At 39.5% G+C, this 18,615-nt stretch overlaps 1 protein-coding gene across 21 annotated transcripts in view; it reads left to right on the top strand.

Annotated features, from left to right (window-relative positions):
* DAB1 (DAB adaptor protein 1) overlaps positions 1 to 18,615 on the top strand; it is a 471,933-nt gene that overhangs the window by 424,395 nt on the left and 28,923 nt on the right. For 14 of the 21 annotated variants that reach the window (XM_069788615.1, XM_069788621.1, XM_069788614.1 and 11 more), the window contains 5 exons: positions 5,297 to 5,428; positions 6,034 to 6,153; positions 6,749 to 6,787; positions 8,298 to 8,363; positions 13,008 to 13,067. In XM_069788615.1, the coding sequence (XP_069644716.1) occupies positions 5,297 to 5,428; positions 6,034 to 6,153; positions 6,749 to 6,787; positions 8,298 to 8,363; positions 13,008 to 13,067 (417 nt within the window). The remainder of the gene's footprint in view (positions 1 to 5,296; positions 5,429 to 6,033; positions 6,154 to 6,748; positions 6,788 to 8,297; positions 8,364 to 13,007; positions 13,068 to 18,615) is intronic. The other 7 variants (XM_069788631.1, XM_069788629.1, XM_069788633.1 and 4 more) reach the window with 4 other exon arrangements.

The following is an 18,615-nucleotide window of genomic DNA, read 5'->3' on the forward strand; positions in this document are numbered from 1 at the left end:
GCTCAGGAACCACCAGGGAGGCAGGGAAAGGCTGTGGGTGAATGCACAGATGGCGCTGGGGGAGCAATTGACTTTTCGGGTGGATGAGCTCTGTCACCACCCCTGCTCTCGGTCGCCCTGTGCTGTGTCCAGTAGTAATTTGCAGGGAGTTTGGAGTTGTTGGTAACGGTAGCTCTGAAACACACCAAGCTGTCTCTTTTTTGCTATTTCACATTAAACTGAAATTTTTTGCAGTGGTTAGGGGAAGGCTTGTTGCATTTCCCCTATCTGCTTGTCCCCTGCATATCTGGGTAGGTTGATACTTGCCACCCCATCTGCCACCCAAATACTAAGTTCCAGAAAACAACACGGGAAAGTTCGTGGTGCAAATATGATTTACTGATTCATTTTCCATTTCACTGACATTTGAGATCGTTGACTTTTTCCCCAAATTGTCTGTACATAGTCCCATCGAAACATACTTGTCTCTAGGGGGAAAGGAAGTTGAAAGGTTCATAACTGCTTAATAGGTATCCATGCACCATTAATGGGTACCAGGGAAAACTGCATGCCAGCAAGGGGGTTTGGGTGGTTTGGGTGGGGTTTTTTTGGTTGTCTACATACAGGGGACTGTTCTCCATCTTTGTCTGTAAGTTATAAAATTAGACAGGTCTGGGATTTGAATCTGGAGCTGTAGAGAATTCAGGTGTTTCATGTCTGCTCTTTAAATGTGTATTTGGACTATGGGGTGTTTATGATGGAGACGAGCAGCTCCAGCCCACCTCTACTAAGTGCATTTTAATGAAACAGCAGAGAAGCATTGCAGCACGAACATAGGCAATTAGAGAAGCGCTTGTGACCAGTTGTTGTCCCCATGATCCCTGCAAATCTCAGCTAAAACAAACAGGAATTGTAAGGAAATGGCCATGGAGAACATTTGACGAAGTGCCGTAGTATGCATGTCTTGAGCTCCGTTAAGGAACACAGCAGCCTCCTAGGTGTAGTGGAGGAGCTGGCTACATGTCTGTACCACTCCAGCATTTCTTGCGGCAATGAGATAAAATTCATCTCAGTAACACTCATGTGTTTTACAATTCATTGTTTTCACTTAATGTGTTGCAGTAAATAATGATCAATGTACTATTGCACTTCTGGCTTGCTAAGCTTCTTGTTAAGGCATTGCCATAATTTTCCACATTAGGTTCAGGTTCTATGATTTGTTCAGTGGTCTTCCTAAACATGCAGGGCCTGATTTCCTAATGTGCTGCTGAGCAGTCACATCAGTTGGAGTGCAGGGGACTTTTAGGTAGACAGCAGCATGACTGAAACTATAGTCCCTAAAGTTATTTTATTATGAATCTATTAAGCATTTTGCAGTTTGGTGAGTAACTCTGATGTTTGAGGAGCTTTATGTGACACGCAAAATGTATTATTGCTTATTCAAATGTGATAGAAGTGAATAGATGGGAATAGAAATGCAGAGGATGCTTGGGCCACGTCTGTCACCCACATCCCAGTATTGATAGCGTGGAAATTGTAACGGCGGAGCTGTCAGTTGATACCACCTATCTGAAAACAGGCTCACCGTTCAGTTATTCAAGGTGAAAGGCTGTGGAACTTAAATCCCTGTGAAACTTGTCCTTATGGATATAATATTGTATGGTACATGCTTCCTGCTTTCATTGGGGCAGCTTTTATGGGAGGCTTTGCAGCTTGCAGGATATTTTTTGTTGTGGCTCTTAACACTGTGCCCCAGGCTCCACTAAATAGACAACCTCATTAAAAGAGAAATAGCGATAGTAAAGCAGTGACTTTCTCATGCCATCTAACTCACATATTTGACATGATTGCTGGACCCTCCAAGTACTTAATTGATTGTCTTAATTGATTTAGTGGCACTGGAGGCTACAGCATGGAAATAAAGGGGCAAGATGAGGATAAGGGGTGAAAAAATTTATGATAGGTGCCAAGCAGCCTGAAGGAAATTAGAAATGCTGCAGATCTCAGAGGCAGCTAAATCAATTCAGTGTGATGTACAGGGAGTAACCTGGGGGAAGAGGAGAAGCGGGGGATAGAATGGAGAAAAGGAGAGAAAATAATGGCTAGTGGGAGAGAGCAGAGTAAACTTAAGGGGAAGAGGGAAGACAGCAGCCTTGGTGGAGGTGGGTATTTTGGACTTCTTTAAGTTTAACACCAGGAAAAAACTTTCTAGTGTATGAATAAAATATAATAATGACATAATGTTTAGCCTAAAAAGGACTCATGCATCTTAGTTACCTGGTTTGAGACTGTGCTTCCATTTAAAATCCTCAATGTTTGCGCTTCCATTTAAAATCCTCAATGTTTGCAACAGCAACTAAAGTCACAGGAGACCTAAAATAATTTGGAGGCTATGTACAGTGGATTTTTTTTAACAACTGAGGCCTAAATGTTGAATTACTTTCCAATCTGTGCAATATTTAATTGACTGTATTGTACTGTAATACAAATTAAGTCTTCTCTATAATTTGTTCTGTTGTACTGCAGCCCTCCAAAACAATTTGATACCTCACTTATGAATTGGTAAATGGCTCGTAGCAGCGCTTAGCAAAGATACAGTAAAAACATCAAATAGTGTGTGATGGAATCCATCAGCATGGGCATACAGGGGTGTCATAAACATCCTGGAGTTATGAAATAATTCTTTTACGTGCTTCTGACCCACTAGAGACAGGATTGAGTCATGGTAAAACCTTGAAGATACTAAAAAAAAACCACCAAAAAACAACAGGCTGGGGAGAAAGTGGGGCAGATCATCTTGTGAACATTAACTGTTGAGCTCTGACTGCTACAAGCAATTTTGCATGGCTTTTGTTTTATTTCCTTTCAGAACTGTTCATATCAAGTATCGAGGGGGTGGCTACATGTGAGCAGTTATAAACTGAGGGATAAAGATGACATTTCTATTGGTTGAGCTCATTTTATGGGACAGACTCATCTATGCGAATGCATCAGACACAAATCTAATCAAAACACGCAAAGAGCCTGTATTTATATAGATAGCCTCAATTGTAAGTCTGTTGGGTGGCTGGATGAGATGGTATTTCTCCTAGTGCTGTCCCTTCTGCTGTCCTCTACTCTACTGCACTTCTCGCTGCTGTGAAGGACTCTGCGGGGTACTGGGCAGGCTGCGTCCTTAAAACAAAGATTTACAGAAAGGATGCAGTTCTGATCTTGCATTTTGTGGTGGTAAATCTCTACTGACTGCAACAGGAGTCTCATTTCTGCTTTACGATGAGCAAAGAGTCAGGCACTCATTAAATAACATTTGGAATGAAGTATTGGAATATGTAGAAAGGACATATTAGGTGAATCGAGGGCTGTGAAAATGCAGGTTCGAAGGAGTGATTATATCTACATTTGAGTACAGATGTGTGTATGCAACATTGCATTTCATGTGTATGTTCCAACTCAGTATCCCTCAAACAAATGAAAAACTCTTGCTAAACACTCCATACAGTAAAATATGTGAAAGGATAATGTTGCAGTCACCTTTACTTAATTTGTACATCTATTGATACAGTATGTAAAATATCATAACCATTAAAAAGGTAATGATTTTCGAACGGTTAATGAAGGTTTCCCAAATAAATTGGAGTGTCTCCATCTGCTGTCTTACATTGTGGGTGATACTTTTCCATGGTAGACTGATCTTCACATTTAATTCCATGAGGAAGGAATCTGATCACAGTTTAATTTCAGTGCAAAACGCTGTCTCGCAATCAATAAAGCAATGTCAAAGAACTTTGATTTAATAGGAGCCAGAAGTAACGTTCGCTGTCATATGCAGAATAGAGAGATGGGAACATTTCATTTCATTGTAACAGATAGCATGCAACTTGGTTTTCAGAAAAACCTAATAAATCAATACCCCTGTATTATCTAAGTAAGATCCCATCATTAATTTTAAATGCTTAACACGTTGGAAGAGTCTGAAGTGCACCTTCAGCTTAGCCATGTTCAGCCTGAAGTCAATGGCAACACTTCCATTTTCCTACGAGCAAGCAATCTTGATCTTGGGAAGTTAGGAGTCATTTACTGTGAAATGAAAATGAAACATGTCCAGTCTTTTGTTTTATATATAGTCATCTGTCTCTTGCATGCTGCCTCTCCTTTTAAATTTCAATCCGTGTTCTACAAAAGTCTCACCGCTTGTCACTTGCCCTGCACGCGCTCAGCCTTTTTGTTTCTACACACATACGTCCTCTCCAGTTTTGAATTTTAAAATGTTTTTTTTAAACTCTAAAAATAACTGGTTGTTTAGAGATTGCCTGGATGCCATGCTGATTTTCAAAATGTGCTTTTCTCAGAACCAGCAGGAATCTGGACCTCAGAAGAATTTTTTGTGAGGCTTTGCCTGCTCTCAGAAATAGCATTATCCCTAGATGATAGAAGAGCAGGTCAATGTATCAGGAGGTAGAAATTCAAACTAGTAGATTGTTTTAGATAAACTTTTCAAGGACATTATTCTGAGTAGAAATACTTAAGTATTACTTTGGTAATAAACTGCTATTTAGGCTGCAGCGAGAAAGATTCTGGCACTCCAAGACATACTTATAGGAATCTCAGATTCATGTCCTGGCTCTGGGGAGAGTTTTACTCATACATTTAAAACAAAATTGAGTCTTTTTATTATTACAATTAACCAAAGTGGGATTTTAAATAAAACGTGAACTTTTGCATTTAGCATCGATTTCAAATTGAATAATTGCATTTCCATTAATTTTATGGGAAAAATACATTTTTGGAGCTCTGTTACTGCTTTAAATGAAGTATCGCTTGCTGGCTGATGCCGAGTGTTGCAGAGATAAAGCAAGCCTGGTGCCGATTCTTAGAGAGATTGGATATCTCAGCTCTAGCACTGCAGCCCCTGCAGATCAGTCTGTCCTCAGAGTCGCCCTGTATGAAGCTACAGGTAGCTTTTGCTGCTTCTTTTGTATACCTACAAATATTGATTCTGTACCTAGGATGCTGTGTAGGTAGTAATTAGGTAACATGATACTTTCTATTGAATTATATCTCACCAAAAGATACCAAGAAAGATCTTCAGCTGAAGCTTTTAGTCAAATTGTTAAAGCAAGTCAAGTTTGGCTAGATTTTGAAAAGAGAATAGGCTTAAAGAGTTCAAATATTCATTGATTCTGATACCAGGATATGTTTGCTTGTTTTAAATCCATAGGTGTATTGAGATCCAGGTAAAGCACTGATGAAAGAGGAATTCTAACACTTGTTAATGGAACATTTTCATGGATATTTCTTACTGTGCTTTTTTTAATAGCTACTACAGCACCACCATGCAGTTCATGAAATTTCATACATCGCAAAGGATATCACAGACCATCGAGCATTTGGATATGTATGTGGAAAGGAGGGAAATCACAGATTTGTGGCAATAAAAACAGCCCAGGCAGTAAGTATCAAATCACTGTCATTTTCTACAGTGTAGCTCAATAGAAAAGCTGTGTTCATAAGAAGCTGTTCAAGAGGCCAATCTTGTATTGTTTATGATTGTGCTAGACTTGTCACAGGTGTCTGCTTAGATGTTCTTAAATAGCAAATTAATGAAACCAGAAAAAAGCAAATGTATTTCACTATTTCTGATTTTTCATGATGTATTTTTTTTTATAATTAGTTATTGTTTTCTTTCTAACTAAACTAGACCGGATACAGATAAATTTCATTATATTCCTATACTCATTTAAACAGGAAGTGATAGATACCAAATAGCTACTTTGCATATAGTCTACCGTAATTCCATTGTATGAGAAAACACTAATAAATATGCCTTTATGTTCATATATATGCCTTTTATATTCATAATTATAATTACTATTAATTTGCAAATAAAGTTAGTTTGATAGAAATTAACCTGAGCCTGGATGCTAAGGCAGAAATTAATTCTGTATGAAGTTCTCTCCAGTTGTGGAGATGCTGTAAGTGCTCTATCAGCAGAATGGGATAAGAGGTGTATATTTTCCCATATAGAAACTTTCCTTCCTGTTTTTGCTTCCATAGGCTGAACCTGTAATTCTGGACTTGCGAGACCTGTTTCAGCTCATCTATGAACTGAAACAAAGGGAAGAAATGGAAAAAAAGGCACAAAAGGACAAACAGTGTGAACAAGCGGTATACCAGGTACACGCATAAGCTTAGACTACTGCCAAGAAAAGTATGGTTTGAAGTATCCCCCAAGGTTGCTCCAAAGAGGCACTGAGCATCCTCAGCATTTCTTAACGGCAATGGGTTTGAACGGTGCTAGGTTCAAGTGGACAAATATGAACCTAACAGTCATCGTGAGCTCAGAAGTAGGATTAAAGTGATGAAAGCTATCACTTGGGGTATGATGAACATGTTTAGCAACTGGAAATGATCTCTTCATTTCCCACATAGTGTTTCTTCTGATTCAGAAGGAAAACTTTAATGAAGGTCAGTGTGTTTTAAGTCAGGTTTTTTAACAGTGTCTAATACTTTAGGGAGGATTCGATATACTTCTGAATGTGTGTATTTGAATCAAATCATATAAGGTGCAGATTGTTAAACTCGCATGAAACTTGAATAAAGTTACTTTGTGCAATAATGTGACTTTATCTGTATACTAAAGAAAGAAAACTATATACTTACCTGCCCATTTTGCTTATTTCTTTGCTGTCCTTTAATTTCTGAATACAGTTCTTTTATCTCTACTGTTTATGTCTTTGCTTTTACTGCCTGTCCTCTTACTTTGCTGTAGACAATTTTGGAAGAAGATGTAGAAGATCCTGTATACCAGGTAATTTCTGAAGCTGTATGGCCTTGGAGTTTCAGAAATGACTAGATATATGTTATCTTCAAACACAGCCAAAACCTTTAACAAGATGTTTTGAAATTTACTCAGATAGGTCTTCTGAGGAACTTGTAAGATTTTTACAGAAAGTAGCATATTTAGAAATTAAGCTGTAAGCACAATATATCTGTATAGAATAGAATATTTCAGTTAAATATGTCATAAATATTTCCTAAAATGTGGCTTGTCAGTCCAGATTTTGAGTTTCCAAATGAGATTTGTCATCATTTTTGAATACACTAACTAACTGAAAAAGGAGCTACTTTGAGAATAAGGAAGGTGACATCTTAGAATCATAGAATCATTTAGGTTGGAAAAGACCTTTAAGACCATTGAGTCCAACCGTTAACCTAGCACTGCCAAGTCCACCACTAGCCCGTGTTCCTAAGTGCCACATCTACACGTCTTTTAAACTCCTCCAGGGACGGTGACTCTACCACTTCCCTGGGCAGCCTGTTCCAATGCTTGACAACATGTCAATTTATTACTACCTTGTGCTGATAGTAATAAATTGACATTTTGTTTTTATTTTCTGCAGGGCTAGGATTTAATTCAGAGGGTGAATATTTGGAAAAAACAACAGTGGAATTGATGTTATAACACACTCCCTTGTTGGCATTTGGGCTATGATTTAATAATAGATCTGAAATTTAAGTCTTGTTTCATCCAAGCAGAATGTCTGGGAGCAAAGATGATTATCAGGAATATGTCAATATATTCATGTCCGATACCCTACTGAGTATGAAGAAGAAACAGAAGTAATTTCTTTCTCATGTTTTTGTGCTGAAACAAAATATATGATAGGTTACTTTTTTTTTTCCTGGAGATTTTGTGTTCTTCCACACAGGCATGTCAGTGGGAGGCACGCTGAAAGAAACTGATTCAACCATTAGTGAATATTGAACAGTGCCTAAGGTGCAGCAAGAAAGATGATAAGATTTAGGATGCCCCAGATTACTATTCAGCTTTCATAATGTCAGGAGTTTTACTTTGTGCTCCTCACAATAAAGCAAGAACCTGAAAATGAAAAGTGTTGTGACAGCCTTTTGCCATGTGGCCTGTTACATGAGTACCAGCCTATTCTCCCAGTTTGGATTTAGCTCTTTTATTCATAGATAATAAATATATGTGGAAATAATTGCCATTGTGTAAAAGAGGCAAAATTCACGTTGACTTCAGAAAATTAATATTGGGCCACAGGCAGTCTCCCTGGCGAGAAAGAATTAGGAAGTTGCTCTAATGATCATTAGAGGAGATTTAGGTCTATTCATTGCCGGTTTATGAAATATGAAACAACCTTACTCTGCGCTTTCCAACAAACCAGTTGTCCTGCTGCCAGCCTGTACTTTGAACTTGTTTCTTTAATGCCTGCCTATGTTTTTACGTGGAATTCCAAATCGCCTTTTTCCCTTCTGTTTCATCTTTGACTTTTCCTCTCTGGCGGCTGGTGTAATAGTACATTGTGTTTGAGGCTGGACACGAGCCAATCCGTGAGCCTGAAACGGAAGAAAACATTTATCAGGTATAAAATCGCTAACTTCGGTGTTTTCATTGCAACAATTGCAAGCATTTATTAAAGTACATTTCATATATAGTTCACTTTTATTAGTTTTCATTCATCACAAAAATGTCTGGCTTTTCATTCTGGTGACATGACATGAATAATCTGCCCAGTCTCAGTGTGATTTTTCTGTTGTTTGTCATTTCAGCTTCTGCAAATTTTATTAACTCTGTCAACTTATGAAAGGTCTTAAACTTTTGAGTACACCATATAAGGTGATAAATAGTGGATTCTCTTTTTTTCTGTTAATTTTTTTGAAATTTTTTACACCTATTCTAAGAAACGGATACTGAAATCTCATGGAGGGCAGACCATCCAAGTAATTCTTAGAAAGACATTTTGATGGTAGTGGTCTTCTTTCTGGCTAACCAAGGAAAGAACCGAGCAAAACCTAAGAGCTCTCAATGGACATCCCCCAGGCTGGGGAAAATATTTTCAGAGTGCATATGTTATGTTACAGCCCAAGCTCGCATTCTTCACACTGACAAAAAATTACATTGAAAGCAATATAAAATAATCTTTTGTCGTTCAATTTATCCTCAAGGGATCACTACAGGGTTTATTAAAAGATAATGTAATTCATTTTGTATCACATAGTAGAGGCAAATCTGAAGATAGACAGAAATCTCTGTATGCTGTAAGAAAATTGTGATTTGAGGAAATCATTTAGTATGGAGGGGAAGGAGATTCAAGCAGTGATTAGGCATTTCATCTAGCTGTACCAGAGGTTGATCTGCTAATAGGAAAAGCTCTTTTAAGGTAGACAGGAGCAAGGATAGAACAAAAAAAAAAAAAAACAAAAAAGGAAAGGAAAGGTATTTTTTTAAGTAATAAGAAAATGTAGAAAGATAATAGAAAAAATGAAAGGATAGAGTAGCTGTAAGCCAAAGTAGAAAGAAGCAAAGTGGGAAAGGGAAATGCAAGTTAAACATTAGAAAATAACCATCTTATAGACCCCATCGCAGGGTCATTAAACTGAGATACATTTAGCCTGTCTCTGTTGATGTCCTGGCACCCCTGCCACGCACACTAGAATATGCATCTTGCTGCATCTCTAGACCAAGACATGCAAAGCCCTCAAGGTGAGAAAGTCTTCTGCCACATAGTGTTGAAAGTTTGACTAGTTTCAGGAAAGCAATCTGTTAAAAAATTACTACTCTAGTTGTCAGTTTTATGCTAGAAATGAAAATCCTATGACAACTACATTCAGGCAAAAAAATTCTGATTGTTGTTCATTGAAGTGCAGAGGTTTTAGTGACATTTTAGAGAAGTACCAGTGGAAGCAAGCAAAATGGGGTTGTCGGTCCCAGTGTTTGGAGATCTTAGAGCAAACTTTGGTGGGTAGGGAAGAAATAGGAACTGTGTTCTGAGGAATGGCCTAAAGAACAGGAGGACTCTTTGGACAGTTTCTTTTTCTTAAAATGGAAATAGAAGATGATAAGCAGATAGTGAGGTCTTGCCTCGTCTCAGGGTACTGCTGTTACTGTCCTGTAGGTCACCAGAGAATTGCTCAAGGCTTCATTTGACAGTATCTGGCTGTGATGAAGTGTTTCCTCCCACAGTGGTGCACAGAAAATGCCTGTGATTAATATACCATATTCCCAGTATATGTAGTCTAGCATTGTCCTCTGTATTTATTACAGACAATACTTTGAATACAGCAAATACTGAGATTAGGGAGCTAGGAGTCCTTTTCCGTTATCTGTTGTAATTGACAGATGCTGAAGTATCGCTACCGTAGACTTGCCCAGAGCCGCGAGCCTCCTAGTTCCCATGGACTTCGTGAGCTCTTGGCTTGCTATAAATCTGCGTTCCCACAGGTCAGATCTTGCACTCAGATCACTGGCAAAATTGTTTCTTTGACAAGAGCTTGATGATCTCAGAACCATCCAAGTTACTATTAGAAATGAAATGAGAAAAGGTCCTCTTTTCTTTTTTTTGTTTGGTGGTTTTTTTTTAGTTTGATGCAAATTGGTGCCAGCTTCTATTATTTACTACAAAGCCTTCCCCATACTACACTTTGGTAAACATGCATCTGCTCAGTAACCTCATGCATCCTCGCTTCAGCTTCGCCAAATCTTTCTTCTGGTGCTGCTCAGTTTTTTCAACCAAGAGCTGGTATGCAAAGAATTCACTTCTCCCTTGGTGGGAAAGATTCCCACCCAGTGAGTAATTGGAGATGGAAGATATGTGCTGAAAGTGACAATTTCTATTTCTTTTTAACATAGTAGAGGTCACAACTTTCTTTTTAAGCATTCTTTCTCTGACTGTCACCTTTCTTTGATACATTACCCCAAAGACTGTCTGTGTCTGTCTGCTTTTTTAATACTGTCTGTCTATATAAGTTGCTCTAACGTGTTAGTTAGACAAAGACTTGATCACTGAGCGTGTGCCAATCCTCTCAGCTAGTGTCAGATTTCTTAATAGCATCTGTTTTCCTCTGTTGTTTTAGTGAGGTGGGGATGGGATTTTGTGAGGTGATTTTGTATTGTGCATGTAGCAGCACTGGTCTCTGTGGAGAGGCAAGTTCTGCTCCATGAGGAGCTGACAGTCTGAGATGGGGCTTTCTCAGTTGCGGTGCTTGTATTGTTGGTAAGATGCAAGTACATCAGAATGGTTCACAGCCTGTCATAGAGACAGAGCTGTCACCAGCAATAGTGCTGGTACCTCTTTGCTGATACTGCTAATCAAAGAAAAATCAGGAGAAATCCCTTGCAGACCCCCAGTCTAAGTAGCAATGCAAAAAAGCGTGATGATACATGGCAAGTAAAGACAACAAGAAGACAGGTGGTATTGAGTTGGGAGAGAAAAATGTCTTTCAGAAAAGTTTCTCTGTCTTGATATTAGAAGTCAGGAGCTTTTCTCTAAGTATAAGCTGGAGTGAAAAAGGGAGGATCGATAGCGCAGGGAGATGCTCATTCCACAATAAGCTGTGGATAGGAGTGTGCAAATTGGGATGACATCATGGAAAAGTTGGAAGGAGGAAGAGGAGAATGACTGACGGGGAAACTTTCCAGAGAGAAAAGAACAATGCACCCTAATGATAGTTTATAAATAGTTTATCTTACCACATTTGTCCTCTTTTTATGAAGACTAAGCTTTCCAGTGACTTACTAAATAGACCTTTCTTGGTTTCTGCTCTTACACTGTCACTTAAAGCTCTCTCTCTTTACAGACTGTTATTTCCATGAAATTGAATTGTTCCACTGTTACCAGTTTCACATATCTAATGTGTTAGGTGGTGTTAGTGGAAGTGGCCAGTACTTTCAGAAAACCAAGGCGAGGAAGTCATTCCCGGGATAGGAATAGAAGAGATCTTCTAAAAGGCCCGTTCAGTTTCTGTGAGGGTTCTGCACTCATGCTCTTGGCAAACTTCTGCAATGTGTGCCAAGTTAAAGCTACACAATTTCCCATGAAGACTTTGATGTTTAAACATGAACAAGAGAATGTTTGAACAGTAGAGAGAGTTTTTGATATATTATACAGAATGAGAAATGAGAGCACATCTCACTGAATAAGTACCATTCCTTCAGCTTCCCCTAAACCAGTGCTACTCTAATATCAGAACTCTAAGATATTTATTGTCTTAGGAAACAAAAAGGTCATCATTTTGTCATATCTGCAATATTATTTCTCCTGTTGACCTGTGAGGTTTCACTAATGCCTGAAATGTAACCTTATGCTGAATGCCTTTGTTCAGTGGAAAAGTAGCACTGATTTATTTAGAGCATTCATGCCAGTTTAAACCATGTTTTTACTGTTCTTTTTGCTTGTGTCATTTACAATAGATGTTCAGCGCTTCTAGGAAGGAAAAGAAATATAATCACAAATTATAAATATGTAAACCAGCAGTCCTTAGGCAAGCAAAGCCCAGTATTACAAAGCAACTGAATTTACGTGAGCAGGTTATAAATGCCCAAGGTGTAAATCATGACTGTTAACTCAACTAAAGACTCGCCCAAAGTTTTTTAAGTGAGTTGTCCCCTGTCCATGCGAGGCTGTTGACTTCAGCTCCCTGGCTGTGTCAGACTCCGACAGGCCAACAATTCCTTAGTAAAATTGCAGCATTGCAACCAAACATCGCTTAGAGCAGCTGCAGGGCCCCATAACTGCAGGGGTACGTGTTACGACTTTACTTGACTTAGATTATTAAATGAATTGGAAGGAAGACATCTAACGCCATAGGCCGAACATCTTTTTCCCTCAGATCAGTAGCTCTACTCTGGATCTCTGCCATGGAGCAAGATGACATACTGACCTGATCATGACTTCCATGTGCATCTTCTAACCCTCAAGTAAAATGAAAAAAACAACCATCTAAGTAGGAAGGAGATCCAAGTGCACCTGTACTTAATGCAACCAAAATTAATTGAGAATGAAAATCTCGTTTCTGAACACTACTGGGCTTTAGGATTTAAAAAATTCAGATACGTGTTTTATTTCTTCAGTATCTTCTCCATTAATGGTACCGCTTGGATGAAAAGGGTACCATCCTTGATTTCATTAGTATTAAATGACTACCCTGTACATAAATATCAGTTGCTGATTTCAATTTTTCATCAAACCTGCTTGGGTAATGACCTTTGTTTTCATTTGCTGTTGCAGGTTCCTACCAGCCAAAAGAAGGAAGGTGTTTATGATGTGCCAAAAAGTCAACCTGTAAGTGTAAGTACCTTCCCTATTTATATGAAGTAAAGAAGGTGTGTTTCTTAGCTTCTGTGACTTTCATTATTGTATGTAACATTTGGTATGTTCCTCGTGATGTGAATTTTATCAGTGATGTGTTATGGGTTGACTGGGTTGGTTCAGAGTAACCAGAATTGTAATGTCACTTATATCCATCTCATTCATTACTTAAATCTCCTTTCTGTCTTCTCCAACTCATTCTTATGAAAGTCACCATTTATAAATGTATTATCTGTAGTTAAGAGTCAACAGTGAGCCTTAATGCATGAATTGTTGCTGCCTGGATTAGAAGGGCTCTTCTATTACCCAACGCTGTACAAGGCTTATCACTCTGAGTGAGCATGGGCTGCATTTTCTCCCCTGTGTGCTCTGTCAGAGCCGGACTTTGTATATACTGCTCCTTACAGCTTCGTTTAGTAGGACAGCAGGGGAGGCAAGGTCTGAATAGAGTGGAGGTCGAGAGAAGCAGCATTAGGAACAGGTATGTCAGAATATTGTCTGTGACCTCTACGGTAATTTTCTGCGGTGATAACGTCTATACCTCTCAGAAGACTTCCTGGTGAATACAGTGTGCTGATAGGGAAAGATTTCGTAAGGAGCTTCAAATCAAATTCTGCCAAAAAAAAAAAGGGAATTTGCATTAGAATTACTTTTCTGTCGTTTGGAAAAAAAGCCCAAATGAACAAGTTACATCAAAATCCAACCTAACATGCACCATAGAAAAGCAATTATTTTTCCAATAGAACTGACTTCTGTGGTTTTACTTCTGGTCTTACTCAGTAAGAGCTGTAGAGTTGTAGGGCAGAGATATGTGTAATTGCCATTAGTTTAAGCAGCTGTGGGAAACTCTGAAAGGAGCTACGTCAAGATGAAGTGTGCCGAAAGACCTCACTCAACAAATTCCTGAGTGGCAGAATTTTTTCTCTATGTATTGCCTTGCTTTCCTGGTTATTGTGGGCTGTAATCAGCACATGGAGATTTCCTCCCAATATTGCTACATATTATTTCTGTAGTGCTCTAGGTATACAAGAGGCTAAGGGTCAATCTAGACTGTCAATTCTTTCTGTCCTGTGCCTTGGGTGGACAGTAGACTATTAAAAAATTGGGGTAATATGCTGTTGTATCCAAATGGCACCATTCCCTTTCTGTGTATTAAGATTTTGAAGAGGTGAAGCATTTTATCCCCAGAATGTATAAGGAATGGTAAAAAGTGGTTGAGAGAAGAAGTGGAGTGACAGATGCCTTAGCAACAAGGCATGCATTTGCTGAAGGGCGGGTTATACTATTTAATACAAATTTGTGCTATGAATACCTTGAGAAATTGTTTGATTGCATAGGTTACACAGAAAATGAGTATTTCTGAGGATTTGTGTGAGAACAGAGAAAAACAAAGGAAAAGGTTGGGAATTTCAGTCTGCTGTAAGCATGGGAAAAATGCCTGTATTCAAGAGCGAGAACGAGAGACTCCTTTCACATGAGGATGAGGTAACTTGCACAGCTTGGGCTGAGCACGGAGACCGAGATGCCGAATAAAAAAGATAAATGCTGGGGAGGGGCTGGATGGGGGCCTGAATTGTGACACTTCTGTGGTTTGCACAAACAAACAAACAAAACTTGCCATAAATATTTCATGATAAGTCACTAGGAGGAGGGGGGCATCATCATCGTGTTGCCTGGGACAACCTAGTAAAATAACTCATGTTGCATAACTAATTAAGGTATTTGTGGGCATGGAATAGCTGTAGATTTGTCACTCATTTCTCATATAGCTCAGTGTTACAATTTTTCTGCTGTACATTTCCTGTGACTTTTTTATTATTCCTTCAGCGATGTTTCAAATTTACTCTGTGCATAGTCTGTAATTTAGGTCGTTGCAGTATGACTGGGTGTACAGTACACTTGCAATCATGTGTGCAGACACTTTGGTATTAGACTGTCCTGGTAAAGAGCATCACTGTGAGATATAGGGCTTATGGAACCTACTCTGTAATCATCAAATATATTTAATCTGTCATCTCCATGAAGCTGGTTGCAGACTTAATTTTTTTTTTGCTATTTCATGGTTAAATTTAAAGTGATTAGAGCTTTTTCTCCAAACAAGTTATGTACTTTAATTTATGAAAAAAAAAAAGAAAGGAAGAAATAAGTAGCTGCGATTTTGTTGCACCTTTTTCTATTAGTATGTATTAAAAGAAAAAAAAAAAGAAAAGCAGCAATAGCTCTTAAAATTAGCAATTTAATATTCCACTGCCCATCTGATTTATTGCTCACCCTTCCACATGTGAGACTCTCTGTCATTGAGACACTTGCCATAATTTTTTTTTCAATTTATAGCTGTCATTATTATATAAACCTCTAAAATTCAAACTGAGGGCAAATAATCTAGCTCATCTACCTGGTTTAAACATATAAGGACACTTTCTTTATTAGGATATCTTGCTTTCAGTAATTTCATAATGGATGAATAAAGTGAGAAACTTTCTGTAGCTCCTAATAGGTTACAGGCACCAAGCATTCTCTCTCCTGACAATAAATGCAACACAATAAAAATGCAGCAAGTTTTGCTTGAGTTCAAATTGAATTGCCCACGTTCCCTGGACAGAGATCGGGTTTCCATGTTGGGATTTTTTTCCTCCAGTGTGTTTCCAGGCAAGTTGTCTCTAGTGTCTGCACATGAAAGTGAGGGATACTGAAGTAGTCATCTAGATGCCCTCCATCCACCCTTGACTCTGTAGCCAACGGAGAGAAATAGCTGCTTCATGGGGAAATTCCCCGTCTGCCTGAGATGTCCCTCTCGGGTAGAAATAAATGCACATTTGGACATTGTTCTTTCATGGCTGCAGAGGAACTTTAAATGACTTGCAGGTCTGATAACTTCTAAATAGTTAGGCTTAAGTGGGGTGAGATGTACCACAGTGTAAAAACTAAAAGCCAGAATCCCTTTCTCAAAGGCTGCTTTGAAACTGGGAAGTGTAATTCATACTGATTTTCAATAAGATACAGCTTCCTAAGAAACCAGAACCATTGGGGCAAAGATTTCTCTGTGTGTATGAGATCCCATAGTGGCTGAAGGTATGAAGCATCTTCCTGGTAGTGCCATGAAGCACCAGTATTCAACATTGTACATGCATCGAGATAGCTGAGGTACTTGCACAGTACTGTGCCATTGTGTGAGGCTATTTGTCAGAAGGTGTCAAAGTACTTCATGGTGTGACTCCTCATGATCTCTGATACCAAGTAATGTAAATATGGTGCAAATGAGGCGGAAAGGAATGAGTCTCGGATCTCAAAATTTGAACGTATCCACTGAACTCATTATGAGTGGTGGCTGGTTGCCAAGTCACTTCTCTGACATTGGGTTTAAAAGATTGCTTACTCAATGTAATTCTTTTATTTCCCCATCTCTTTGCTGCATCCCTTCCCAGCAAATCCTGCTCTCCTGTAGATTTCCTCTGCCAGGTCAGCTCCAAGCACACACTTTTCACTGTGTCCAGTTTCCTCCCAGTATCTCTCTCTTCTTCTGTATCAGCTCACACTTCTTGTATTCATTTCTATTTTCTCTCTGCTCCTTAGACCAATTCTCCTATTTTCTATTCACTGAGAGTAGACATCAAGCCAGAAAAAGAAAACAAGCTTACTTCAAAAAGCTGGTGTTACGTGGTACACGGTCCACTTAGAAATTGTAGTTCTGTATGTGAAATTAACTGTTCTAAAAAAGTGAAATGTTTAATGAGCTCTTTTTGTCATAATTTCCCGTCGTCTCCCCATTATACATCCACATCAAGTTCTACCTGTCATGGTGTTTTTAGTAATAAGAGTCAGACTGTAAATACCCTTCCCGGAGACTGTCAGTCACGTCACAACAAAACCTTCTCTTCTCATCAAAATGTCTAAACTCTCTGCTTACAATTTTATGAAGGCTTTCAAACAACTCGTCTTACTGCTGTATAAAGATTCAAGGCATTATAGCTGATGCCTTACAATGCAGGCAGCCATTTGGCTAGTACCAGTGACATGGAAAATATTAAACCAGGGTGGAATGGCCAAGGAGTAATTTGGCTGCCTTCAGGGCAAGGCATGGGACGAGCAGATGAAGCTGGGCTGGACCTGAGCACGCTCAGGTCTAGAAGCCGTAAGGGCTGCCGATCCTTCTGCTCGAACTACGAAGCTGCGTTTGAGAAAGCTCAGTTTTAATCCTGGCTGGGATTACAGTGCCATTTGCAGGTCTGATTTGTTCAGGTCTCGTGTCAGACAAAGTGTGCCTGGCGTCATCCGCAAGGCTTGGACAGCCCTGGGCTCCACCAGCTCGCACGGAAAGTCAGTCCCTGGAGAAACAGCATACCAAAATGTCTGGGAATAAAGTAGTTCAAAGCAGGTTTTCAGGTAGCTCTCACCATTCTCTACAAAGTAAATTCTTTCTATGACACTTGGTCTGGAGAAGAGCTTTGTAACACTGGCTTTTCCCTAAGTTTGCGTCAGTGGCTTTACAGAAACAACTTGCAGACTGGTGACATTGACTTCAGCCTCCACAGTCAGGCTTTTGGGATCAGATTTTCAAAAATGAGGAGAAAGAGAGTGCACAGACCCAGCCTCTGACCATCTGTGCTGGCAAAGCTGTCCGTTTTTATTTACGTTTGCTACAACAGACACCTGTGTTCAAATGCCCTGACTTAGTTACACTCAATTAAACCCCATGTATGAGGTTTAACATTGCGGTGTGGGACGTGCGTTTTTAACAGGCACAGCTACTTGTTGCAAAGTTTGAAAATACATAAGTTTGTTATGATAATGTCTGTGGCATGAGTTTCTTTGATGTTCTGGTGGGCCTGTGCTATTTTTTTAGGCAGAAGTGGATATACATATCGGTATCTGTAGTGTAGACCTTGCACTAACTGTTCTGAGAAGATTTTGTGCAGCGCTGGAAACACCTCTGCTCTGTGTTCTCCTCCTCACAGCTTGCCTTTTGATTTAATACCAATATTAACTCTGATACCACTGCTGGCTTATAATGGAAACATTTAGCACCATGCCAAAGGTAACAGCTGAGCCTGGGAGGTGAGATGATGTTGTCACATACACGTCTTCAATAGCGAGACCGTGCTGTAGCAGGAGGCTCTTGTTATAACAACTTCTCCACACATCAGCCATTTGTCTCCGTCTGCGGCGTGGGTACCGTCCCCTTTGCGACCTGCATCCCCTGCCCTGTGTTATCCTCTGGGCAATCGCAGCGGACGTTGCTAGGTGATCTCCAGCAATGTCGCTCACGTTGCACTGTCATGTCTTAAGATACTTCTATCTGTGGGTTTGTTGGGGTTTTTTTTTTTCCTTCCGTTGGGGTTAGAGGGGAGCTGCTGGCATTGCAGGAGGGTCCCGCGTTCAGTCGGGTCTGGCTGAGGCAGGAGAGGCAGATCCCTTGATGCCGTGGGGCAGGTTTGGGACGTTGGGCAGGCAGCTGACACAGCGATTTTGTTTGGACTTCGCGTTAGGTATGCCTGTTACCAATCAAGGTCTGTCATTATCTGTGATT

The sequence above is a fragment of the Haliaeetus albicilla genome, chromosome 8, assembly GCF_947461875.1.
Source record: "Haliaeetus albicilla chromosome 8, bHalAlb1.1, whole genome shotgun sequence".
In the NCBI taxonomy this organism is placed as follows: domain Eukaryota; kingdom Metazoa; phylum Chordata; class Aves; order Accipitriformes; family Accipitridae; genus Haliaeetus; species Haliaeetus albicilla.